Source organism: Orcinus orca, chromosome 11 (assembly GCF_937001465.1).
Source record: "Orcinus orca chromosome 11, mOrcOrc1.1, whole genome shotgun sequence".
Classification (NCBI taxonomy): Eukaryota; Metazoa; Chordata; class Mammalia; order Artiodactyla; family Delphinidae; genus Orcinus; species Orcinus orca.
The window spans coordinates 47,261,419-47,289,066 of record NC_064569.1 but is presented as its reverse complement, the minus strand read 5'-3'; the positions used below and the strand labels follow the sequence as shown (position 1 = coordinate 47,289,066).

At 40.3% G+C, this 27,648-nt stretch overlaps 2 protein-coding genes and 1 long non-coding RNA gene across 10 annotated transcripts in view; 2 read left to right on the top strand and 1 right to left on the bottom strand.

Annotated features, from left to right (window-relative positions):
- Nucleotides 1-3,620, bottom strand: part of SLC16A7 (solute carrier family 16 member 7) — a 160,605-nt gene extending 156,985 nt beyond the window's left edge. For 6 of the 8 annotated variants that reach the window (XM_033440516.2, XM_033440519.2, XM_033440512.2 and 3 more), the window contains exon 1: nt 3,405-3,620. The gene's annotated coding sequence lies outside the window, so the exon portion shown is untranslated. Of the gene's footprint in view, nt 1-3,399 lie in introns of all 8 variants that reach the window. The other 2 variants (XM_033440515.2, XM_033440518.2) reach the window with 1 other exon arrangement.
- LOC125960552 (splicing factor, proline- and glutamine-rich-like) overlaps nt 2,167-27,648 on the top strand; it is a 42,752-nt gene continuing 17,270 nt past the window's right edge. Inside the window, exons 1-2 of the mRNA XM_049694934.1 lie at nt 2,167-2,235; nt 2,502-3,004. Of these exons, the coding sequence (XP_049550891.1) occupies nt 2,167-2,235; nt 2,502-3,004 (572 nt within the window). The remainder of the gene's footprint in view (nt 2,236-2,501; nt 3,005-27,648) is intronic.
- Nucleotides 3,693-9,903, top strand: LOC125960397 (uncharacterized). Its single transcript, XR_007469992.1, has 2 exons — nt 3,693-3,945; nt 4,870-9,903. It is a non-coding gene; the product is annotated as an uncharacterized LOC125960397 (long non-coding RNA).

Genomic DNA, 27,648 nt, shown 5'->3' with positions numbered 1-27,648 from the left:
CTGAGAAAACGAAGCTTGCTCCCTCAGTTAAAAAAAAAATTCTATTACACACTGAAACTTAGTGTGCAGTCGTTTCCCAACACATTTCCTGCACACTTTGATCCAAATAGTTGAGAAAGCCTCGAACAAACAAGGATGACCTCTCAGACAATGAGAGTCCATTCAGTGGCTTATTATGCAATCCAGCACTATCATGCCATCTATTGAGAAACTTGGCTCTCCAAAAGGTTCCCAAAAATCTGTTAAGAAAAACAAGCCAGTGAACCTTATAACAACCTAGTAGCCTTAATGCCAAACATTTAATACCTGACACTAGCTACCATGAATTATTTCTATGCATGTGCTTACACAGAATAAATAATGCGGGACCAGGCAAACAACTCTTCAAAAGATCCTCAACTATCCTGTCCCCCAGGCAAAGTCCGTGAGGGATTCCCCTGCCAGATTTAGAGTTGTAGGCAGGAAAGGAGGCTCACTCTTCCCTTGTTTGTTTCTCCTCCTGTCCCTCCGTGCTTCATTTTTTCTATAAGCAGCTGTTCAGGACTATCACCTGCCAGGCACTGCACTGAGAAGAGAGGACACGACAGACAAAGTCCCTGCCCTCGTTCAGCTTCGTGCAGCATAAGCCATACCACTCAGTGGTTAAAATCAGACAGCCTGCCTGGGTGCTTGCCCCAACTCAGCCACTTGCTAGCTGTGCAAACTGAGCAACTTTCTTAACTCTCTTTACCTCAATTGCTCTTCTATAAATGTGGATATTGACAGACCTACCTCAGGATTGTTAAGGAGATAAAAGGAGTTAATAGACAGTGGTAGCACAGTGCCCAGAACATGGTAGCATTACAGACATGTTGTTATAGTTACTATACTCTTGGGCTTCTCAGAGTGAGTGGATTAGTCTGTCCAAAGTGCAGAAAAAACTTGCTGCTCAGTCTCTCAAAAAAATGGAAATCAATTCATTAGCAAAGACCTTCTTCGGGGAAGGGATGTCCTGCCCTCATAACAAGAGAAAATCCTCCATTACCTGTTTATACTGGGTCACTCTCAATGGGCAAATGGATGGGGCTGAACACACAGGTTTCTGAGGCAAGGTACCCTTCTCAAATGTGCCTTTTAGCACATCTTAATTTCTTGAAATTGCTACATCCCTTTCAAATTATTTGAGATATATGCTTCTTCCACTGAGAGGAAACTGACTGATGACAAAGAGGACAGGAGGAAGATTATCCTAGGTGACTAGACGTTGAGTTTTTGGAGAGCAGAATTCCAACCTCCTTCATCTTGGGAACCACAGTACAGTGTCTGGGGTGATTTTAGGGGTTCAGAAATAGCTAGTTTATTTATTAGGTGTTTTCCGTATACTTTATTCCTCACCATAGCACTTCAGGGTGGATACCACGAATCCCATTTTATGAATAAGAAAAACTGACGATGAGATTGTTAAATAATTACCCAATTTTACAAAAGTGCGGAACTGAGCTTGAAATCTAGGTCTAACTCTAAAGTTAATTACCTTTTCCCATGTGAATGTCTCAAAAACATGTTTGATAAATGAATACAGAATGAAAAGCAATTGCAGGAGACTTCTTTTACTTTAGATACATGAACCAGGAATATAATTCTGGATAAAGTATATTTCTTTAAGGCTCTTTGCCCTCTTTCCCTTCAGGAGGGCTCAAGGCCAAAGATATCAGCCAGATATTATAGAAGAGTAAATGCATGTCTAGAAATAAACTGAGCATTTAAAGGAAGGTGAACTAACTAGGACACTGGGGAGAAGGTGTTAAAATTTCAGATCGCTTACCATTATTAAAACAGTCCGAGCGGGGGTGGGGGGAGCAGTACTTAATTGCAAACTGTTGCTATGAATTTTGCAAAAACTAATTTCTGACTTTATGAATTGTTATGCAACACACTGAGTTGCTTACCGTAATCCTTCCGTTTTACTGAGATCATTCAGGCCAGCTGACTTAGACTGCTTCAAATGCACTGTGGTCAGAGGCAGAAAGTGGAGCTAGGATTGCCTCACCAGGGCCAAATAAGGGTCACCTTGTCCAATCCTCATCATTCTCTGCAGCCACCACCCAGCTCTAAGTTTTCAGCCACTCTCCCCCAAATGCACACGTAGTTCTTGAGGTTTCAATGACACAGCACATTCAAGCCGACATGTCTGTTGAAAGTTTGCAGCCCTCCCGAGTTCCCAGTTTGGATTTAGTCATAAAGCATGAGGTGCCAGTAAACGGCACCTAGTGCCCACTGTTTCCAGGCTTTTTCACATCACCCTCACCACTGCCCGTGCTTTTATTCCTCTGCTGCGTCCCTTAACAGACCCAAGAAAGGAGGACACGAAACATTAGCTTTCGTACTACTACCCCACTCAGTACTATTTCAGGAAGGAGAGGCAGAGAGAAACCGCACATTTCCTCTCGTGTGTGTGTGTGTGTGTGTGTGTGTGTGTGATTGTAACATCCCTGACGTAGACCACAAAATTCCCCCCCCAGCCCTGCCAAGGCAGTCTGCAATCCCGTTTCGCGGAAGTAAGGGAGAAAATGGGGGTGGAGGGAGCAGCTGCGAAGCAGCATCCGCCCGAAGGAGGAACCTCGCCAGCCTCCCGCGCTACCTGGCCGGGCCTGGCACCCCCAGCGCGGCGCAGCAGCTCACGCAGGAAACCCAGCGTGAGCCCGGGAGGCGCAGGCCCTCCTCCGCCCTCGTCAAGTCACACTCCTTTTCTGCCCCCGACTGGCCTCGCCCCCGCCACGCTACCTGTGGACCGAAAAAGAACAAAACTCGAACCCCCTGGTATTGCGTCCTCTCCTTCCAGCCTCTCCGAGCCCCCACCATCTGCTAAAAGAGAAGATGCTCCGTACACACACTCTCACCAACCCCCCATCCCCAGCTCCTGCGGCCGAGGCCACCCCGGGGTGCTGGCGGGCCAGGGGCGGGATGCTGCTGAGAAGCGCAAGCTGCACACGCCAGGCGGGAACCTGCCGGAGGGACTCGTGGGGTAAGGATGGGGGGAGCACCGCGCCGGCAGAGCCTCTGCGCAGAAGCTCGGAGCTTTGGCGTCGCCTGGCCGGAAGCACGCGGGCGCACGGAGCGCTCTCCGCCCCGGACCCCTCTGGCCCCCCTCTCCGACGCTCGCGCGCGCGCGCGCCCCGGGGCTGCACGCGGCTGAGGTCCGCGCTCGTGTGACGCGAACTCTCCTCCGGCAGCCGCCTGGGGGAATTTTGTCTATATAAGGGCTCGCCGGCTAATGGCTTTGGCGTGCGTGTCACACGTTGGCCATTATTTACACACACGCGTGCGGTTCCCCGGGCAGCTCGGGTGACGGATGAGCGCTCGCCTTCCTCTCCGTTGGCGCCCAGTCCTCTGCTCTTTTCCTCCCGGGGTGTAACTTACTTTACCTGGTCTCCGGCACAGGGTGGGCGCTGCAGCGATCCGTCCCCCGCCGGCCGCCGCCGGTTCGCCTCGCTGTCACCGGGTGAATGGAATTATTTATTTATTTATGTCCCCGGACGAGCCTTCGCCCGCCTCAGCCGGAGGAGGTGGAAGAGGAGGAGGTGGAGGCGGCGGGGAGGGCAGGCGAGGCGGCTGAGCTCCCTTGTGGATGCCCGGGAGCGCGCGCCGCGCCGCGGGGGGAGGCGAAGGGCGGGGGGACGGGGGAGAGGGGTGCGGGGAGGAGGAGGGTGGCCGCGAGCTCCCGCGGCCCCGCCTGAGTCCGGGGGCCGCGAGTGGGGGCCGGCCGCCGCCCAGTCACTCCAGGCGGACTGAGCATGCTCCAGGCCACTGTCAACGCTGTAGACGCTCTCTCTGTGGCTCGGGGCGCTCCACTTCGGATTTTAGTTTTGACCCTGAGAGAAAGACACAAGTCTGGTAGAACTGTTGCTCCAGATCAGTTGGAACACGCTTTACCCGAAGTACTTTGGCACCTAACCTAGCAGCCAGGTGTGTGGTAGCTCTGTTTAGATACCGCAGGGAGTGGTGCAACCTAGGGGTGAGGAAAGCCATGCAAAAGGCGAGGAACCTGGCCGAAGGCAGGGAGAAGAGAAGAGTCTCATTTGAGCTTGCAAGCAAAGTGCTGGGCCTTTTTTCACTGGAGGTCTTTGGAGGGGGGGCGCCCGGGGCAGGGAGGCGGGAGGGGCGACTTCAGTGTTGGAGATTTGGCTTGCCAACCAAATCCCTCACACTAAGGGAAACATAAAATTTACACCCCGGGGCGTGGAGGCGTAGCGCAAGAACTTGAAAATAGGAAAGAAGTGAAAGAAGGTCACTTATAAATGAATCAGTTTTAGTTTCTCAAATTATTTAATTCTTCAAAATAGGATTTAGTTATTTGACAATACATAATGCTAGGGATAATGGTAATACCAGTCTCGGTTTTGTTTCTTCTACCTTTACATTTCCCCGCTGTCTAGAACATGTTTTGGGGGAAGTTGGAAAGAAGGGCTGGAAATGAACATTTACATTGGTTCCTCTAATGTTTTTAAAGTTGAAGTACTACTTAGAGGAAAAGAAACAATCCAGGAGAAAAAAGGGGGGGCTTAGATTTGAGAATTCATGTTCCAGCTTTTCTGTCCATTTAACTGACCCACCCCCCTTTCCTGCTCCAAAAAAGTGAAAAAGATAAAATGTTGCATTAACCTTAGATAAAAATATAACTTCTTAGAAGCTTTTCTTGTTTGTTCTAGAAATTAAATCATTTCTAAAAAGCCAAGGTAATTTAGTTGAAGTAAGTGGAATTTTGAAGTCCAAGGGACAAAGAATCAAAATGGCAATATGGTAGTAATAATCATTATAATTACTTATTTATCAAGTGCTTATCATTGTCAGGCACTGTTCTAAGTACTTATATGGATTTTCTCAATACAGTAGCCGTATGAGATTTGTTGACTGGAAAAAATGCACAACATGAGAGCTGTGAGTTGTTTTATTTGGAGCAAAATGAAGTCTATAGCCCAGGAAACAGCGTTTCAGAAAGCTCGGAGAAAGCGCTCTGAAGAGGCAAGGGGGAAGGTCAGTATATATGTGATTTTGGTGAAGGCGGGGTACATGCAGTCAAGCACACATTTTTGCAGAAGGTTTCTGCTAGTCGTGAGGAGCAGACGTCACCATAAAAGACTTTAGTGCTTTTCTAGATACGAGGAGATGCAAAAATCAGGCTCATAAAATCTTCTCCTGAAAATATCTATCTGAAGGCCTGTTCTGCCAGTTTTTCCCAGAGCACAGAGTGCCTCATTCCTGATCTCCACCCTGAGCTCCTTTCAGGGGGTGTTGAAGGTCAGCAGCTGCAGCAGGCAGCTCACGACTCAATCTTGTAGAGGTAGGTGGCAAGTGACCATTTGTAGCTGGTAGATTATTCACATTTTACAAATTTGGAAACAAGTTAAGTATTTGGCTGAATTCACATTGCCTTACTTCTGCCACAGCTAGTCTGTAGGCTTGAATTTTAGTTTCTGCAGTTACAGAATAGTAATAATATCAACTTTTTATGGCTGTCAGAAGATTTAGGTGAAATGATATATGTGAAGTTGATGGTAGATAATATGAGATGAATAAATGGTGGCCATTATTAGTAACATCAGAAAGTTTGGAAGACGGTATTACAGAGAAAGGGGTAGTTTGGAAACTAAGGAACGAAGACAGAAACTCCAGGAAGAACTTTAGACTTCTTTTAAGGAAGAAATCTGTAAATTGACACTTGTATAAGATATAATAGACTTTTGATAATGATGGAATGTCTAGCAGTGACTATAAATGCTTCATTTTCATTACAAAAAAGAATGTTAAATTTTAAAAAGAAACAACATTAAGATACTTCAAAGTCATGTTCTTGAGTGTTCGCTACTGACATTTTTCTCATTCATGCATCATTTTTATTTTACTTCAAAGAAGAGAAAGAAGGAGAAAGACCATATATTTCCTGAATTTTGACCCTACTCTCCCTTTTCCTTCTCTTTGATTTTTCTTTTTCGTCCTGTATTTTTCACAGCCTCATATTCTTGGCCTTTTTAACCTATTTACAAACTCCTAAACATCACTACCCATGGTATTATATCAGAACTGTAGCAAGTTGTCTTTTTAAGTCTTGTTTTTCCAACAATTAAAACTCTGGATCTAATTTATCTACTGCCCCAGTATTAGTATTTGGGTGTTCATTTCTAAATTGCCTTGTTGCTATGGCTAGACATGCTATGTAAATATTTGCTTGGCTTAGAAAGGAATCTGAAAAGAGAATTAGGTGGGAATAAATCCAGTCAGTTTCTCCTATGACTTGCAGTCTTAATATTCTTCAGAAATTGAGGGAAAAAATACAATTTAGGGGAAAAGCAAATCATATGATCAGAACTTGAAATTTTTATGGTAAAATTTCTGCCTTGATTTCTACTCATAGATGAAATAACAATGGGAGAAACAAAAGATAACAATATACTAAATATTCCAGCAACTCTTGTTCCATAAATAAGTGAACTAGTGAATATATGCATAACATACAAATTAATAAAGCCCAAACTCATATTACACACCCACAGCCTCATTTCCAGTTTCTCTGCCCTTTCATTCCTCAGCCATGCCATGTCTTTTCTCATTCCCCACCCTCTTCTCTGTATTAAACGTGTCCTTCAAGGCCCAGCATAAATGTCATCACCTCTGTAGCATTTCAAGGATTCCTTCAATAAGAATTAATTCCCATGTTCCTATAGTACATGGTGTATGTCTGTATTGGGGGATTTTCTTCTGCTTCACAGTATGGCAATATTGTAATTTTTTTGTCTCCCCTATCTTTTAGGCTGTTGGAGGGTAGCAATGACGTTTTACTCCTCCCTGTAATCTTCCAGCATCCAGCACAAATTCCTGTAGATAGAAAGTAATCAATAATGTTTGCCCAAGGGAGGAAAGAGATGACAGTGTGAGTTTTTTGCAACAGATATGTAGTAGAGGCTGCTGGCACTAATAGTATCCATGATCTGCATGTCACTACATTTCCTGGCTTCTCTCACAGTTATATTGGGGCCATGTGACAAGTTCTAACAGAGTATGAATGAAAGCAACTTACGTTATTTCTGGCTGCAGGGCGTTAAGAACCAGTAATTCTCCTTTATCCCCGCCTTTCCTGCTCTAATAGCCTCATGTTTCATATGGAGTCACTATAACGTGGAGTCACTAAAAGATAAAGAAAGGCTGCTTGTCTTGCACTGGACTCTGTGTGAGCAAGAAACCGTTATTGTGTTTAGCCACTGAGATTTCAGAATTTATTTGTCATGAGAACATAGCCTAGCCTATTCTGACCAATACAAGATGTTATTTAATAAGATTATAAATCATAATGGCATAACAACCCAATGAAACATTGAGCTTACGAGAATGCTCTAATGTGTTCTTAAGTCAAGGCTAAAAGTACATATCCTCACAACCCGAACTTAACATATAACAGCCTTTTCTTGGCAAGACTCTGTGAGACCAAAGCATGGGTATGTGTGTGTGTGTGTTAACTACACACAATAGATTGGTTTTAACTAAGGACAAAAGACCAAATGTCCCAGTATTCCCCTCAGCCTGAGTGAAAATGAACGTGCACCTGCCATCCAGCATCTAGTGGCAGCATACTGTGACTGAGATTGTAGCTGGCTAGCAGCTGTGAATATGATTGCTCTGACCTGGTTTCATACAATATACAAAATATGAAAGACATCACTCCACTGCTTCTAGATTTATATCTTGAGTGCATCCGTATCAGCTACTTTGGAAATCTCTTCTATGGAAGCCTCCCATAGAATTGAGGAGAATGCAAACCTAGTCTCAGTTTTCAAAGAATAAAAAAAGGAAAAACAATCATGTTGGACATGGTTGTATGGGGTGCCTTTCAATAACTATACAAGAGCCCAGAGAGGTCTTTTGTCAAAAGAAATGACTCTTGAGGCTCCAAAAATCTCTCCATGGATTCTGCATTTAAAGTCCTGTCCACTGGGATTTTTCTAATTTTACAATTTATTTAATGTTATCCATAAAGTAAACTTAATGAATTCTAATTATAAACCTAATTATAGATGCCTTCATCTGAATATGTTAATTATTCTGAAAGCATATAAAATTAAAAACTTGGATTAAAAATTTTTACAATAAACTATAAACTTTCCTAGCAGAGTCTTGTAAATAATGGCTTATAAGCATTTAATATTTAATGACTTTTATCAAATGAATGAATGATGAATGAATATGGTACCAAGGAACCTAGGTTTCAGTGCCTTTTCCTGTACATGTGGTCTTAGGTGGGTCTATTAACTTTAGCTTCACTTTTTAGAACTCCCTGGTACTTTCAAGCACTTCAAGGGCACAAAGATTTACAGATATTATGCACAGTGCTAACAATTGAAGAAAATATTTATGTAGAGGGTTTTTTTTCTAATTAACCAAAAATAACTGTTTACTGTAAATATTTTGGAGAGTAGTTTTGATCAAGATGCATAAGAATGCGACCACAAAGTTACCTGCTTAACTTGTAACCAGGTGTAACTTGCCCTGTGCCTGAACTGCCCTTGAAGGGTTAGTCATTGTTTGCATTTACATAATGCCTCGTAGGTCACAAGATAGTTTCAGGCTAAAATACTCTCAGCTGCCTGCTTCTCAGTAAGCTAGATTTTCAGCTGCCCTTACTTTGTTTTATTTGCCTAAAGTTAGAGCCATTTTACCATTTTGCCTTCCATTCAGAGGCTCTTTTGCTGATTTGCATCTGCCAGGCATTGACTCAAACTGCTTATTTATTTTCTGCTATTTCGCTGTATAATTCTAATTGATTTCTTAATGTTGGTTCATTTTTCTGGGAGTTTGTTGATTGTGATCTTGAATTATCACTTGTTATAAATTTTTTTCCCAAGAAATAATCTGTATAACATTTGTTATATGAAATGTGATGTAGGTTTCAAATCCAGCCCTGTGGTTTGTGCTGGAGCCTAGCAATGTAGGTGGTCAGCTGAAGTTTATTGATTCTGTATTTTTTTTTCCTTGATTCACCAGAATTTCATTTCTCAATGCATGTCCTGAGTCACGGAATTCAATCTTCATGAGTTTTATTCATTAGACATATTTATTAAGCAACTATTACATGATAGGCACTGTGATAAGCTTTTGGGATGTAAGTAGTGGTTCTCTCAAGCAGACTATACACTATTTCTTTAATTTTCGTACTTATTATGATACTAATAATTTTTTTTCAATCTGAACTGGAATTTCAGTCTGAACTGGAATTGACTATACTAGTTACAGTATTGAGTTGAAGGGTTATCCAGAGATTCAGAAACATGTTTCAAAAAGACATGTAGAGTTTTTTCCTCGGAAGCCTTTATGAAAGAGAATGAGCTTTCTTCCATGATGCCAAAGACTTCAAACAACAGCTGTGGATTTCTCTGTTAATATACCAGCTTTATTTTATTTTAAATAAACTTTATTGACATATAAGTTACATTAAAATGCATGCATTTTAATTAGTGTACAGTTTGGTGAATTCTGACAAATTATTATATCCATTTAATCACCACTCTAATCAAGATATAGAGCATTTCCATCATCCCAGAAAGTTCCCTCATGCCATTTTTATTCAGTCCTCCCTGAAGCCTGGGCAATGGCTAATCTGGTTTTTATCATCATAGACCAGTTGGTTTTCCGTACTCTAAAATGGTATGTGAATAGAATGACATCATATCTATTCTTTTTTATTTGGCTTCTTTTATTCTGCATATTTATCTTTAATTCATCCATGTAGTTGTGTGTATGCATCAGTAGTTCTTCCTTTCCTTGTTGGTTAGTATTCTGTTGTGTGGAAATGCCACAATTTTTTTTATCAATTCACATGTTGAGGATATTTGGATTTTTATTATTTAAATACCTCTATGAATATTTAAATAAAAATATTTCTGTGGACATGTGTTATCATATCAAGTTTGATTTTTAATACATAAAATAAAAAATGTGTTAAAAAAGCAATACAATGTCTGAAATTAGTATTTCAGATACTAGGCATCTGAATAACTGGATATAGGCCTAGTTGGGCACTTTACTAATGCACTACTTTGGCAAAGACACAAATATGTTTAAAATTTACTTTCTTTGTAAGTAAAAAACTTGATTTGATTATTAAGAAGAGTCAACCAGATGATGTAATAAGTGGAATTGATTTCTAAATTGTAAAGCTTAACAAAAATGAAAGGTGGTATTATCATATACAAAATATGTACATATAAGGGCTTCCCTGGTGGCGCAGTGGTTGAGAGTCCGGCTGCCGATGCAGGGGACACGGGTTCGTGCCCCGGTCTGGGAAGATCCCACGTGCCGCGGAGCGGCTGGGCCCATGAGCCATGGCCGCTGAGCCTGTGCGTCCGAAGCCTGCGCGTCCAGAGCCTGTGCTCCGCAGCGGGAGAGGCCACAACAGTGAGAGGCCCGCGTACCGCAAAAAACAAACAAACAAAAACTGCTAAACAACAAATGGACCTGCTTATAGTTTTCCTTAGAAAAGTCAGGTCTGATATAGAGAGAAAGAGGTAGGTGGTTTGTTGTTTGTTTCTTGGGTTTTTTTTTGTTTTGTCTTCTGCCTTTGAAAATTTAATTCCATGTGGTAGACACAGTTGTGTTTCTTAGATCCCAGATGCAGCCCAGATGCAGAGAACGGGGTTAGCAGGAAGCCTCCACATGTCATCAACTTCAAGTTCTGCCTTAGCTGCAGGAAGTCACATTGTCTGATGTCACCTCCTGTTTTGGGTAGCCTGCATCTGGTGACCAAGGGTGGCAGATGTATTAAAACCCAGTCTTTTTGATTTCCTCTGCTGCCCAGTCATGCTAATTCCCCTTTCCCTTCTTACATGTTGACTGCTAATAACTATGTTGCACCTTAAACTTCTCAGAGTCTGCTTTTAGGTAATCCAACCTTTGAAAGTTGGTACCAGGAAGGATCTGAGAAAGCAGGTGTAACTACAGACTTCTGGACCTGCATTATTCATCACCTGGCTGGAGGACCCCAGCACAGACAGCTTATGGAACAATGTGGTGGTTCATTTATTAAAACTTTTCAGCAATGTTGGAAGGCGTACCAGTGGAAGCTCTGCACTAGTGAAAGTGAAGTATCAGATTATTTAGATGTATGGAGTAACTGGTATCTTAAGGATTACAGGACTATACCCCCAAAGCAGCCACAAGACTTAGCCAGTGGAGCTGGTATAGTACTTGTGTCACTGGATACTAAGAACGCTTAATCAAGGGGGTCAAAACTTAAAATTAGATAGGAAAGAGTTGATTAACTTGGCAGTGTTTCTCCTGATACGGGATTTAACACACTGGCAACTACCCCCAGGAGATGATGTGAACTCTCTACTAGAAAGGCTCCTAGAAAAACACAGAAAAAGCAGTAGCCCACAGATGAGTGTGTTAGTCAGATTCTCCAGAGAAGCAGTATGTGTCTCTCTCTCTATATAGATGTAGATATGGATATAGATACAGATAGCTATAATTTTAAGAAATCTACTGATTTAAATGTTTGGCATTTAAAAAATACTTTCACAGCAACGTCTAGACTGGCATTTGATCAAGCAACTGGCTCCCGTAGCCCAGTCAAGTTGACACACAGAATTAACCATCACGATGAGCAAAGCTGAAATGCCAGAATTTCCATGGCAGATGGTGAAGGAAATCATTAAAAGCTCAGGGAAGTGATTATGCGGGAATGTAGATGTTATATACTACCAAAAGACTCACCAATTATTATATTCTATAGGGAGACCCATAGAGCACAGTATTCAACAAGGCCATAAGGAATGTGCTGGTGCAAGGGGCACCAGCATCACTAGAATGTTCAGTGGTGGCTCTCCTCTGTAGTTTAGACAAGGCAGTTACAGAACTTGGCTCACTGATAACAATGGGGCTGATAAGGCCTCAAAACAATGTAATTCAGATAGCAGTGCTTAACTACCAAAAATCAGCATTCAAAGACTATTGCAATGACTGATTAACTTGGTCTGGCATCCTAGGGGCGCTCATCCGCAGAAAGCTATTCAGATGATTCATAGAACATGACATACAAAAGGGCATAATAGATGGACAGCTGACAAAGGCACTACTCATCTTGAGCCAGCAGAAGAAATCAAAGTTGGATTACTGGGTGGGGAGGCAGAGGGAAGTCACCCCACTAAAAAAAAATCATAAGTCTTTGCCCTGTTTCCAGACCTGAGCCAGTTTTTAAAACTGGAACACTTTGACTACAGAGATGGCTGGTTCTTAGGAGAAACAACCCTGCAACAACATGACAATTGTATTTGAATGATTCCCCAGGTCTTTCCCCAAAGGAACGCGGGAAAGGGGAAACCTAGATATTATGCAGACTGAAGGACAGAGTGAATGAGTGGACGTTGACAACTAAAAACCCGAAGTGTCATCATGCCCCTTCCTAGAATTTGGACACGTGAGCTCCAGATAATAAATGGAGTATTGCCAAGATCCAGCTTATAGTGAGTTCACTAAGTTAATGGATTCATTCGGTGGTCATTTCTGATCCAAGATTTTAACACTGGACAGTTGGAGCAACTCCCACATTGGATCCTTGGTCTTTGAGGTAAAGAGAAGACTCTAATTGAATATCAGTTGTGGCTCCAGGCCCAACTGCCATGAGAGGGGCTGTCATTTGTCTCATTTGTCTCACTGACCTCCCACTTCTAAGAGATGCCTCAGGGGAGAGACCCAGCAGAATCCTGCTCGACTAGGAGCTGCTACCTGAACAAATATGGAGAAGTAGATGCCAGTGGTACAAAGGGTGAACTGTGACAGGTGTGAAGATTATACCACGCAGATGCTCTTCAGAGACCGTCTTGCTGTGGGGATGCCATCACCAGACAGCCTCCCAGTGTCAGTTTCTTCAGAGTTGCCTCAGCTGCAGCAAACTGCTTCACCTGCACCTAAAGACTGATCAAGGCAGGGACGGGTGGAAAGGCCTGGCCATTTGGACCACTGGACATGTTAGGCAGCCTGGCTTTGGTGGACCTACCTGTTTACTGTCACGTTTGGTTAAGGAAGGATCAATAGATGTCCATGGTGATCACCTGAGTTCTCTCTGGAGCTCCATGCTGAATTGGCCAAGTTTTTGTTGGGTCCATCACAACGGAATTTCTTGCTACCCAATCTTGCTTATCCCTTTTCCCCTTCTCTAATAAACACGTTACTCACTAAATGCAGTGGTGGCATTTACTTCTGGAGCACCTAACCTATGACATACCAGTTTATAAAGGCAAACTGGGCACAATCTTTTACTTCTGCCTCAGGAGCCACATTCAAGACACAGAATTGTGTGAAATTCCTGCACATAAAGAATACACAGTCTCACCAAGCCAGCAATTGAAAAGTCAAGTTAATATGCAATTTCCCATCCCTTTCCTCTTTTGAAACTCTGGTCATCTCTTAATCCACATGCTATAATTTAAAATTGTTGTGAATTAAATCACTCACATAATTTTTTTTTTACTTCTACTAGCATGCTCATCTTTCTAAGTGAATAATATTTGTTTTTAACTTTTTAAATTCAAGTTTAATGAAGTATAATTTACCTCCAGGAAAATTTACCCTTTTTAGGCAAATAGTCTTATGAATTTTGACAGACGTGTACAGTCCTGTAACTCACACCAGAATCAAGTCATCAATCCACTTCTTGCATTCCCAGTCCCTGGCAACTACCGATTTGGGTTTTGGTTTTGTACCTTCTAACTGTTTTCTTTTTTTTTTTTTTACTCACTCTGAAACTTTTCAACTCTCTTTGGTTATTCTTTATGTTTTCTAACTCTGTTAAAAGACTTCTTGTAACTTCTCACTTTGTGCATCCATTGTTCTCCCAAGAGAAGAATCACCTTTTTTTTTTTTTTTTTTTGCTGCGTGCGGGCCTCTCACTGTTGTGGCCTCTCCCATTGCGGAGCACAGGCTCCGGACGTGCAGGCTCAGCGGCCATGGCTCACGGGCCCAGCTGCTCCACGTCATGTGTGATCTTCCCGGACCGGGGCACGAACCTGTGTCCCCAGCATCGGCAGGCGGACTCTCAACCACTGCACCACCAGAGAAGCCCTGGGGTTTTATCTTTTTCCTTCGTCTGAGACATATTCCTTTTCTGTCTCATTTTGTCTAGATTTCTATTTTTATTTTTATGTATGTGGAGGGTTAGTTATGTTTCTTAACCTTGGAGAAGTGGCCCTCTGTAGGTGATGTCCTATGTGTCCCAGCACCGCACTCCCCTCTCGTCTCCCAAGGGCCAGGGACCAGCTGGCCCCAGGGGAGGCTCTGATCTGCGTTTGCGGACTTGTTCCACAGGCTACCGCTTGGTAGTATTCTTGCTTCCGGTGTCTGCCCCCTGGTGGGTGAGGCTGGTCTAAGATGCTGGGCCGGCTTCGTGGAGGGAGGGGCCAGTGGGTGGAACTGAGTCTTAGCCCTCTGATAGGCAGGGCCGTGCCTAGGGGCGTGTCCAGAGGCAGCCGTGGGCTTTTTAGTCTTTCGGCAGCCAGTCAGCTGATGGTTTGGGCTGTGTTCCTGTCGGTTGGTTGTTTAGCATGAGGCAGCCCAGCACTGGAGCCTACAGGCTGTTGGGTGGGGATAGGTCTTGTTGCCAAAATAGCGACTTCCAGAAGACCTCAAGCTGATGAATATTCCCCCAGTACCTCCACCACCAGTGTCATTGTTCCCACAGTGAGCCACAGCCGCCGCCCTCCTGCCTTCCCGGAGACCCTCCAAGACCAGCAGGTAGGTCCAGCCCAGGCTTCTGTAAAGTCACTGCTTTTGCCCTGAGACCTTGTGTGTGCCCTCCAAGAGTAGAGTATCTGTTTCTCCCAGCTCTGGGGGGCTCCTGCACTCAAGCCCCACTGGCCTTCAAAGCCAAATGCTCTGGGGGCTCCTCCTCCCAATGCCAGAACCCCAGGCTGGGGAACGTGACATGGGGCTCAGAACGCTCACTCCTGCAGGAGAGCTTCTGCGATATAATTGTTCTCCAGTTTGTGGGTCGACCAGCTGGGTGGTATGGGATTTGATTATATCGTAAATACACCCCCTCCTACCGTCTCGCTGGGTTTCTTCTTTATGCCTTTGGATGTAGAATATCTTTCTTGGTAGGTTCCAGTCTTTTTTACTGATGGTTGTTCAGCAGTTAGTTGTGATTTGGGTGTGCTCATGAGAGCAGGTGAGCTCAAGTTCCTTTTACTCATTTTATCTTGATAAAATTTGCAACATTTTTCCTTTCTTTTGACACTTTATCCTCTTTCACCATCATGCCCGGAATTTTAGGCTGATTCCAATTCAGTGTCAACAAGGCAAACCCTCAGGAAACGGCTCCCTTGCATTTTCTGGAACATCTTATACTCACCTGAAGGGCATTTCTGCTGCTGCATGACATGATGTGCTAATCCCGCTTCCATATTACCTAGCTCTGGGGCTTTATCTTCTGCCTTTTCCAATCAGTCAAGCTAGCTCCTCCTTTCTCAGAGTTCATTGCTTTAAGGTTCTCAAAGATTCCCCACTTGAACTGAGTAATCACATAGAGGCTCCAGGACTCATGAAATCAAATGAGTTTATGTTTATATATCACCTACTTTCTTCCTATAAGTTTTAGATTTAAATGGCTTTCTGCTTCATTAAACATTAAGTCCATTTAATAGGAAACATCTTTACTACTAGAACTTGAACTGAAAAATTATAAAGGATAAAAAGTTTATTTTTATATAATAGGAACTAATCCTAATTCAAGACTTCATCAAGCTACACCTGGATGATTAAAATACTCTTCAAAATGATTGCCCTACCTCTAATGTTATTCCACCTTCAGCATTTTATCCTTTGCAAAGGCATCAGTATTATCTTTCTTCCTGTTAAAATCTTCCAATGAAAGTGAAGGATTAGAAAGAGAAGGTTAGAGAGAAACCACCTGTGCGACATTTTAAATGGTATGCAGATTGACTTAAAGCAATACCTCTGTTCCCCACCAAATGTAATACAAGAGCTTTTCTTTGGGGAAGCCTTTTCAAGGAAAAAATATAGACATACAATGTTTGCAATTCCATTATAGCAACAATTTGTAGTTCATATAATATTTTCCCAGCCAGCCAGAAATAAATATAATAGGAGAGTATTGCTTGGAGATTAGGGAAATCATATGTTCTTGTACCTTTCCATAGTCTGAGAAAAGAAGTCCAAGTATGCAGTACTATTTGCCTTACTGAGTCATAACATCCTTCATTAAGTGTTTCCACATAAGAATCCAAGGAGGGCAATCTACAAAGTCTATAATTCAGGGCTGGATGAAAATAATTATCCGCTACTATTTCATAGAAAATATTTGGTTTTCTTGTTGCTATTAAGAACAACAAACAGCTCATAAACCCATTCATTCTCAGTCCCAACTGATTTAATTTGAACAATTATGCTTAATATTTCTTATTTTCGTTTTCTAAATTACAAATATAATTAGCCTTAATCTTGAGTTTTGATGTATTATTCCTTTTACAGATGGAAATGTTGCAATATTCTGGGTAAATTTTGAAACAAAACTGTCCCTTTGTCTTTCCTATCTGATATGATCTCATGAACATAATTTTTATATTTACAAGGATAAACTACTGGGTAATAGTTGACAGCTGTTCCTTACAATTTAAAACGTGAATGGATGACTAATCAACACACCTGAACGTAGAAATACTTGATTGCAATTATTTTAAAACACTTCACCTGTGACTTAAAATAGGCAAGGCCTCTTCTGTGCTTGTTACCAGCCAGATCTGTATGTAATCTCAAAAACAGAATCAATAATTCGACAAACATCTGCTGAGGGTTTATGTGCAATAAAAACGGAAACAATAGGTATTTCATGAGTGCTCACTATGTATCAGGAACTAGGTTGCAATGTTTATATTATCTATTAATCTTCATAACAAACACAAGAGAAAGACTTTTTCTTCATTTTGCGAGCAAGGAGACGGAAACGTGAATTTTAGGACTGTGCTCAAGTCATACAACAACTCAGTAACATCCACTCTACTCAAGTCTGTCTGATTCTAGGGTTTGTGCTGTACTATAGCCCAGCACGCTATAGTACTATGCTCTTTTAGGCCGTAGGTACAAAGATGAATGAGAAGTGGTCCTTACCTCAGAGAATTTAGTATATAATCTAGTTAGAACATGTATATAATTATAACTCAAGGTGGAAAGAAACGACCAACAGAAGAGTCCAGGTTAAGCAGTATAGCAATTCAGGCTGGGAGTGGGAGGACGGTGGAGCAATTTCTGGTGGTTGAAAGAATCTAGGGCTTCTTGTGGGAGAGAAAAGTAGCAGAGTACAGTACAGTAATTACAAGCATGAACTACTTGAATTCAAATCCAAGCTCTGCTACTTATTAGCTGCATGATCTTGGGTGTCTTGTAGGGGTTCGATTTCTTCATCTGCAAAATGTAGGTGATAACAATTGTTTTATAGGGTCAATTGTGAAAACTGGAAGAGCCAATATTTATAAAGCAAGTAGAATCATGCCTGGCACATAATATTTGTCTATTTGTTTTTAAAAATTTTTGAACAGGAACTTAAAAAACAGGAAGAAAATTTCCTTTTAACATGGAGAAAAATGAAATGAGGTAGGAATTAGCAATTTTTGTGAATTTAGAGCCTTCAAGTCACTATGGAAGTGATTTAAATTTTAAAGTAAAATTCTATGACTCAGAGAGGTAATATTTGCATCTAAATTCATAGCACACATATGACAAAACTAGTTCAAATTCATAACATTTGAGTGATAAACAAAATCAACTCTGAAGTTCCCTTTTCCTACCACTGCCTTTAAGCCTATTTCTTTCTTCATATTCCTCTGGTCATTAGATCCTGCCGTTTGTAACTCCATAATCTCTCCTGAATCTACCTTCTCTTCTCATTTCCAACTGTCTCTGTCTTATTAGGATTACCACCCCCTTTAAATTATTCCCATAACACTCTCTCTTCCCCCCTACACACACTACCCTCCCCCCTGTTTCATTTTCATTTTAAAGAATATATTTGAATCTTTCAGTTCACAGGCCATATATTCAACAGTCTCATGATACCAGTAGAACGAAATCCATGTTTAAAAAACAGAAGAACCTCCGTGTCTAATCCCTCAAAGAATGATCCTGGCTTTCTGAGGGGGAATCATTCCACTCACTCCGCACTTTCTTGGCACTCCAATATATCTGTTGTGCCCGCTCTCTGCTATCTTGACTGTTTTTATAACATGACATAATCCACTTTTCTAGTAGTCTCAGAATTCTGGAAAACAGGACGGGATACACCTGTGAGGGACTTACTGCAAAATGAGAAAATGGACACAGTGATCACAGCCTCCACAGCTTAGATGAAAGACTAGAAACTTAAAAGGAGGTTTGTTAAAGGAAGACTTCGTAAAAGTAGAGAATACTTTTGTTTTCCCTTTTCTGGCCTTTTAATTGTACACTATGAGAGTTTGGGGGAGTACTTTTGGACGTAGGTTCTCAAATACTTGGAAATGTATGTGGACTTAGAAACAGTGAAACCCATACCTACTTCCTGCCTGCAGGAGTCTGAAGCTGGAGCTGGTGAAGGAAACTTAGACAGCAGGGAAGAGAATGAAAGAGTGCTAATTTCTGAAGCCGTACATCCACCATTTGGTAAACCAAAGATACGTAAGATCCCCCACAAGTCAATCAGATGCCAGGGAATGTACCTGGGCTTGAGTTGTCTCAAAGGGACCCCACTTAAGAAACTCTATGATGTAAATACCTCCAGGAGACAGAAGCTGAAGAAAGGTAGCAAGAAGTCAGCTGTGCATTTGCCCACATCAGGAAACAGTTCACACAGGGCTGGATTAAATAGCACTAACCAAGTAGAACTTTTGCCTACTTTCCTTCAATCCCTGCTCTGCTCCAGGCAGTGCAAATAGCAGAAAAGTAAATGAAGGAAAACCAGATCAATTACTTCTTTGCCAGAACAGGTCCCCAGGCAAAAAAGATAGGCCTACATTGAAGGACGAGAAGAAACTAACTTGAATGAGATGGATGTTTAATATAAAACAGAATCAGACTTCTTAATTCTTGAAAGTGGTGGCTAAATGTGGGATCTTCCAGAGATGTCCTTAACAGGGAGAGTAAATCTGACATGGTGTATTTGAAGAGAGAAATAAGAAATATGAAACAATGTGTTGTTTGTCCCATCACGTTTTGCTCATTTAATAAACCATTTGTTTATAGAATCCTTCCCAGCAGCATCTAAACTTGCTTTAAACCCTACCATTTAGAAAAAGAACCAAAGGAAAATACTCATTAGATCCTACTTTTCTCTACACAATGCTTAAACTTTTTTGCAGTGCAAACCTTTGCAGAAGTTATTCGTCCTACCCGGGTCTACTACCTCTATCACCTCACCTCCAATTATTCCTCGATAATGTGTACTCGCTTCTCACTTCCCCTTTCCGGAAGCAAGTTTTGATAACCTTCATTTTCTAACTCCATTGGATATTGTTCAGCTGTTTTATTTGATATCTCACTAGAATGTGACACCTGTAAACTCTCTCCTGTAAACTCTCTCTTCCATGGCTTCCATTACAATGCCCTCTCCTGTTTTTCCTCGAACTTTGTTGCCAGATATTTTCAGTCTCCTTGTAAGATCATCTTCTACAGTTAGATGTTGTGGTTTCTTATGGTTCTCCCTAGGCCATCTTTTCATGTTATATATGCCTTTCTTCAGTAAACTTAGTAATATCTGCAAGTTTAGTTATCATCTATATGCCAATAATTTCCCAATTTATTTTAAGCCTATATGTTAACAACTGACTTGATATTTCCATTTCAATATCTCAAATGCACTTCCAACTTCATATGTCCAGAGCTAAACCTGTGCTCTTTAGCCTCTAATCCGTGTCTCTCCCAAGGTTCCGTATTTCTTCAAATGGTAACACTATTCATTCAGTCCTATAAGCCACAAATAATTGTCTTCTCTAACATCTGCCTCTTGGTCAACCTCCATAATCACTCTTTAATCTACACACGTTCTCTGTCTCCAGTAGAATTTGCTCTATTTCATATTTTTCCTACGTCATGTCAATTCAAGTCCCCTGGCTGATCTCCACACTTCTACACTTGCCCTCCTCAGGCCTACTTTCCATATGAAAGCCAAAAGATTTTTTAAAACTATGATCAGATTATGCACTACCCTGCATACATCTCTTCATGGCTTCCATTTCACTTAGAATATATATATATATATATATATTTATTTATTTATTTATTTATTTATTTATTTATTTATTTATTTAAAACTATTAGTATGTCTTTTGCACAGATGGCTAATTCCCTACCCAATGTCTATTCTCCCCATTTTCCTTAATAACAGAACCCTATTTTATTTGGTGTGGTAGCAATATGCTCAGCTAAAAACTACAATTTCTAACCTTTCTTGCAACTAAGTGATACTGTGTGATTAAATTCCTGCCAATAAAATGTAAATGGAAGTTTTTTAGTCTGGGTCTTCTGTGAAGGCTCCTTAATAGGGTGTAGACATTTTTGTTCTTTCCTCGTTCTTCCTTTATCTTACCTGGAATGTGGACCAGATGGCTGAGGCTTAAGAAGTCTTGTTGAATCATGAGATGACATGATAAGCTGTTACCTAGGAATGTTGAGACACAAATATAGAAGATAACTGTCAGATCAGGGCAGGGCTTCCTACCTTTGTACTTTTTTTTTTTTTAATGAGAGAAAATTAAACCTGTATCTTTTTTTGAGCTCTTATTATTTCTGACAAGGGATACTATCAGCTAAGTGCAATTGCTAATTGATACCATGATCCTACCCTAATCATTTAAAGTGGAATAATAATATGTCACCAAACTGGGACACTTAAGAGAGTGGAAAAGGACATTAATTACTAAGTATCATTATTAATTATTACTTATCTTAAACCTGGACTATTCTAGGCAACTGGGATATACGGTTATCCTACCTATAAAGTCCTATGTGGTATACCCTGCCTTCCCTCTTGCCACCTCCATCATGCTCAGTACACATCATTGATTATCTTTCACTTCTTGGACCATGTCAAGTTCTTTCCTATCTTGAGTCTGTACTGCCTCATTGTCCAGTTTGCTTCCTTCATCCTCCAGCCACCTCATCATTCAGATCTCAGCTCCAATATTGTCTCCTTACAGATCTAGACTAGTTTATTTTCCCTGTCCTACATGAATGTATCTTTCCTTCATAGGGCTTGTAGCACTGATCATATTAAACTATATGCTATGTGTTAATCTGATTAAATTCTTCCTTCTCCCTAGATGGTAGGTTCATGAAGATACTGATGGTGTCATCTTTTTTTTTTTAAATCATTGGTATCTAACACAGAGCCTGACAGACACAGAATAATACATAATATATCTTGTGATTTTAACGAATGGTAGGTGGCATATTTCTATTCCCTAAATAATAATTTAGTATAGTCGCTCATATTTTCCCGGTGTTTTTGAAATAGCCCCTGTTTCATTGTGTAAATCCATGTTGTCATCTCTTCTCCATTCTCTGTTCACCTTGGTAATAAGAGATGTTACCAAGAGATAAAAAGATTCAAGAACACTTCATCACTGGATACTGGTAAACAGAGTAAATACCAGATGCTTAGAGTGGTTGACCTATATTTGAATGTGAATAAATTAAAGCAGGAAATTTGAAAATAATTCTGTAGCATCGACAATAAAATTGCAGTTTAATTTACTAAGTCTAGTCAAATGCATAAAACTAGTAGCCCCTTTATTTAAGGAAACTACAGGCATACCTCAGAGATACTGCAAATTTGATTCCAGACCACCGCAATAAAGCAAGTCACACGATTTTTTTGGTTTCCCGGTGCCTATAAAAGTTATGTTAACATATAGTTATATGTCTATGAAGTGTGCATTGTGTCTAAAAAACAGTGTATGTACCTTAATTAAAAAATACTTTATTGCTAAAAAAATGCTAACGATCATCTGAGCATTCAGCGAGCTGTAATTTTTCCTGGTGCGGTCTTTTCCTGGTGCGGTCAAAGTTGATGGCTGCTGACTGATCAGGGTGGTGGTTGCTGAAGGGTGGGGTGGCCGTGGCAGTTTCTTAAAATAAGACAGCAGTGGAGCTTGCCACATTGATTGACTGACTCTTCCTTTCATGAACGATCTCTCTGTACCATGCAATGCTGTTTTTTTTAATATAAATTTATTTTATTTATTTTTTTATTTTTGGCTGTGTTGGGTCTTTGTTGCTGCGTGCAGGCTTTCTCTCGTTGTGGCGAGCAGGGCCTACTCTTTGATGTGGTGCACGTGCTTCTCATTGTGGTGGCTTCTCTTGTGGAGCACGGGCTCTAGGCACGTGGGCTTCAGTAGTTGTGACACGCAGGCTCAGTAGTTGTGGCTCGTGGGCTCAGTAGTTGTGGAGCACGGGCTTAGTTGCTCCACGGCATATGGGATCTTCCTGGACCAGGGATTGGACCCATGTCCCCTGCATTGGCAGGCGGATTCTTAACCACTGCACCACCAGGGAAGTCCTGCAATGCTATTTGATAACATTTTACTCAGAGTAGAATTTCTTTCAGAATTGGAGTCAATCCTCTCAAACCCTGCCACTGCTTTATCAACTAGGTTTATGTAATATTCTAAATCCTTTGTTGTCATTTCAATAATCTTCACAGCATCTTCACCAGGAGTATATTCCATCTCAAGAAACCACTTTCTTTGCTCCTCTGTAATAAGCAACTCCTCATCTGTTCAAGTTTTATCATGAAATTGTAGCAATTCAGTCACATCTCGGACCTCACTTCTAATTCTAGTTCTCTTACTATTTCCACCACATCTGCAGTTATTTCCTCTGCTGAAGTCTTGAACCCCTCAACATCATATGAGGGTTGGAATTAACTTCTTCCAAACTCCTGTTGCTAATGTTGCTATTTTGACCTCCTCCCATGAATCATAAGTGTTCTTAATGGCATCTAGAATGGTGAACCTTTTCCTGAAAGTTTTCAGTTGACTTTGCCCAGATCCATCAAAGGAATCACTGTCTATGGTTGCTATAGCCTTATGAAATGTATTTCTTAAACAGTATTACTTGCAAGTTGAAATGACTCCTTGACCCACGGGCTGCAGAATGGATGTTGTGCTAAGCAACACTAATCTCATTGTACATCTCCATCAGAATTCTTGGATGACCAGGTGTGTTGTCAATGAGCAGGAATCTTTAGAAAGAAATCTTTTTTTGTGAGCAGTAGGTCTCAACAGTGGGCTTAAAATATTCAGTAAACCATGTTGTAAACAGATGCGCTGTTATCCAGGCTTTGTTGTTCCATTGTTCCAGAGCACAGAGTAGATTTAGCATAATTCTTAAGGGCCCTAGGATTTCCAGAATGGTACATGAGCACTGGCTTCAATTTCAAGTCACCAGCTGCATTAGCCCCTAACGAGAGTCAGTCTGTCCTTTGAAGCTTCGAAGCCAGGCATTTACTTTTCCTCTCTAGCTATGAAAGTCCTACATGGCATCTTTCTTCCAGTATAAGGCTGTTCTGTCTACATTGAAACTATGTTGGTTAGTGTGGCTACCTTCGTTAATTAACTTAGCTAGATCTACTGGATAACTTGCTGCAGCTTCTACATCAGCACTTGCTGCTTCATCTTGCACTTCTACGTTATGGAGGCAGCTTTTTCCTTCCGCCTCATGAACCAAGCCCTGCTAGCTTCAGACTTTTCCTCTGCAGCTTCCTCACCTCTCTCAGACTTCATAGATTGGAAGAGAGTTAGGGCCTTGCTCTGGATGAGGCTTTGGTTTAAGAGAAGGGTTTGAAGTTGTCGATCTTCTACCCAGACTACTTAAACTTTCTCCATATAGCAATAAGGCTGTTTCGCTTTCCTATCATTTGTATGTTTAGTGGAGGAGCACTTTTAATTTCCTCCAAGATCTTGTCCTTTGCATTCACAACTTGGCTAACTGTTTGGCACAAGAGGTCCAGCTTTCAGCCTACTCAGATTTCAACATGCCTTCCTCACTAAGCTTAGTAATTTCTAGCTTTTGATTTAAAGTGAGAGATGTGAGAATCTTCCTTTCACTTGAACACTTAGAGGCCGTTGTAAGGTTATTAATTGGCCTAATTTCAATATTGTTGTGTCTCAGGGAACAGACAGGCCTTGAAGAGAGGGAGAGAGGCCAGGGAACAACTAGTCCATGGGTCAGTCAGAGCACATACATTTATTACGTTTGCCATCTTATGTGGGCACAGTTTGTGCCCCCCCCCACCAGAATGATTGTAATAGTAACAACAAAGATCACTGATCACAGATCATCATAACAAATAAAATAATAATAAAAAAGTTTAAATATTGCACGAATAACCAAAATGTGACACAGAGACACAAAGTGAGTGAATACTCTTAGAAAAATGGTGCTGATAGCCTTGCTTAATGCAGGGTTGACACAAAAATTCAAATTGTCAAAACCTCAGTATTTGCAAAGCGCAATAAAATGTGATATTCCTGTATATATAATTACAATTTGGTTTTTGGCAACCAGTTTCTTTTCCATGTGGAATTTGCAAAAGTTCACAACTTACAAATTATATCTGTGTTTACTTGTTTTGTCTTATTTTGCTTTTTATTTTTTTTTCTTGGTCTTCACCTGTATTCTTCTTAAGTGCTTCAAAATTGTTTATATTTTTATCTCAGCAAACCATTATCTGTGGTAATACTTCTGTCTTTTGTTTTATATTTTCCAGGAGACTTAGATATTCTAATCAAATACTCAATGTCCAATCATTTTCATTATACAAGAGTTTTCAGTTCTTATTATAAATTCTTATATTTTAACTTTAATTCTATATTTTACCTTTCTTTCTATTCATACCTCTGTTTGTCTCCTTGTTCAGTCACTGATAGGAATGCCATTCCTTTCCACTTGCACTGTTGACCTTCACATTCTCTTTTGTTTCCCCCCAACTGATTTGCTGGTCCATCTTCAGTGATTTCTTGCATAGTAGGATGAACTCCTTATCTAATAGAAGAATTAAAATGTATCTCTTAGTGGTGTGTTCTATTCACTTCATTTTAAAATAGGGATTCTTAACATTTTTGGTGTCATGAACCATTTGGGCATCTATTGAAACCTATGGAGCCCTTCTTTTTCAGGTTTAAATAAATAAAATTAAATGCATAGTGTTATTAAGGAAAAGTATTGTTTTGGAATATGTTTACCAAAATATTTAAAATCATCATACATTAATATATGTGCATGTGTTTGTTAACATATTGCATAGAATGGTATAGCATGGACCGGATAATTGCCATATTCCAAAGTTGTTATGGTCTTAAAGATATTTTAATATATCTGTAATAACTCATATCTGATATGAGTAATTCTCCGATTTTATTAGTGTCAAAGCTGTAGGTACTACTGTAGTTTATGGTTTGAAGACAATGCTCACTTTCATCAGAGGTTAGTAAAAATTAAGTATGTATCTTTTGATCCAACTTTGATGACTCAGAAATTCTATACATGGATGCCATGGGGATCCAAGGACCTTTGGTTAATAATTAGAGTATGCTGAATTTATAGCGAGCAGCCATGCAAAAAAATGCATTCATTCCATAAATATTTATTGTATTCAATACTGCTTGTTCTAAGGATTGAAGCCTATGATTGGTTCTTGAAGAATCTGCAATTTGGTGGAGATAGACACGTAAACAAAGTATGAAACTAGATTGTTATATGGTGTGTCAAAAATTCTGTAATTGTCAACTGGAAGAATTATGGAGTCATAGAGAATGTTAAGTGGGCAACTGTATTATATATTCAGGCTTGTTTTTAATAAAGGAACTTTGGCAGCATTATAGAGAACAGAATTATTTGGACACTGATGATGATGATGACAGTGGTGGTGGTGGTGGTGATGATGATGATCTCTGTGTATGCAAAGAAGAAGGTTGAAAGTGTTCCTAAGGAGAAAAAAGAGCTAAGGAAATTTTCAAAATTTCTAATTGGATTACTACATGGATAGTCATGCTGTTTGCCAAAATCAGGCATGTAATTCTGTCTTAAGAAAAAAGTTATGCATTCCTTTTTGGAAATGGAAAATTGAGACTTTGAGTGGAAATGTCCAGCAGGCAAGTGGAACAACAGAAAGCAATAAGGACTGTGGGAGTCAATGATATGTAAGTGATTTAAATCACTAGAAAGGATGAGGAAAGCAGATAGAGACAAAACAGAAGAGGCTTGAGGATGGAACCATGGAATAGATGTACATTTAAGGAGTAGCAGAAGAGCAGAAACCCCTTAAATAAGGAATTCTCATGGAGGTAGGAGAAGATAGAGGTTGATTCCTTGGAAGATAAAGAAAATTTTTTCTTTGGCCCTGTTAAAAAAAAATTCAACTAAGTAAATTTTAAAGATGTTATTGGCTTTATTCAATGATTCATATATTGGGCAGCATTCCAATCTAGCAGATAGAAAGGAGCTATGAGGAGCTGTACAAAATGAAAGACTTCTATAGGCAGAAGGGAGCAGGAACAAAGAAGCTATACTATGCAAAAAAAGTTGGTTGCTTATTGCAAGGTTACCTTCCTTTGGGGCACAGCAAGGGGTCCATCAGGCAGATTAACTAACTTGTGCTCATCTGGTGATTCCTGATAGACAGTTTAACAGTCTGTTTCTGGGAGAACAGAAACTGTAATTAAGTTAAGTCTCAGTTTGGTGAGTTGAGGCTTAGCATAAACAACTCCATTTTGAGCCTATTTTCTTGTTAACAGCCCTTTACTATTCACTTTACTATATCATTTCTTCTTTCATCCTCATTTAATGTTCACACTTTTTATTGTAAAAGGAAATTTAATATTGTATATAGTTACAATTATTTTTTCCTTCTTGAAGAAATGGATGGAAATACCACACACAGTTTGTATTCATTCCATATATCTATCTTTTAAAAATACGACGTGCAAATTTTCCTTGTTCTCTTACAGCATTATCTCTGCCCGTTTTATTTAATGTATTTTACCTTCTCTGGTCAGTTTTAGATAGCACATTTATGGTCTAAGATTTTCCCTCCAGACACCACTTAATCACAAAATCATCATTCTTTATTATCCTAATTTGCATTTACCATTAAAAATAATATTAATGCCATAAACCCTTTTTCTCTAGTTGTAGCTTCTTTATATTACCCCCTCTCACAATCCCTTTGCATTGTGGAAGACAAATTAATTTTCTTATGCACTCGGGTTGCACTCTGGTTGCAGGCTCTTCTTCCCATATGTTTATTAAATCAGAAAGTTGAGATGTGAAAAACATTTCTTACAATTTTCCTGTGACATGTTAAGGGTGTTTTAAATGTTCTATTCAAACAAGGCATTAATTTACCTTTTTAGATCTATCAGTCTCCTTTGAAATATGTCATGTGTATATATGTCATATAATTTCTTGATTTCCTTTATTTTCTCATTCTTTACATCATTTTAGCTTTTTGTCTAAGCATTTGATTTCCAGAGTTGAGCTGTTTCTATTACAATTTTTATCTTTTTAAAATGTGATAAGGTTATACAGAAAAGTACATGAAACATAAATGTATACAGCTTCAAATTATTAAAAAGTGATCAGCAA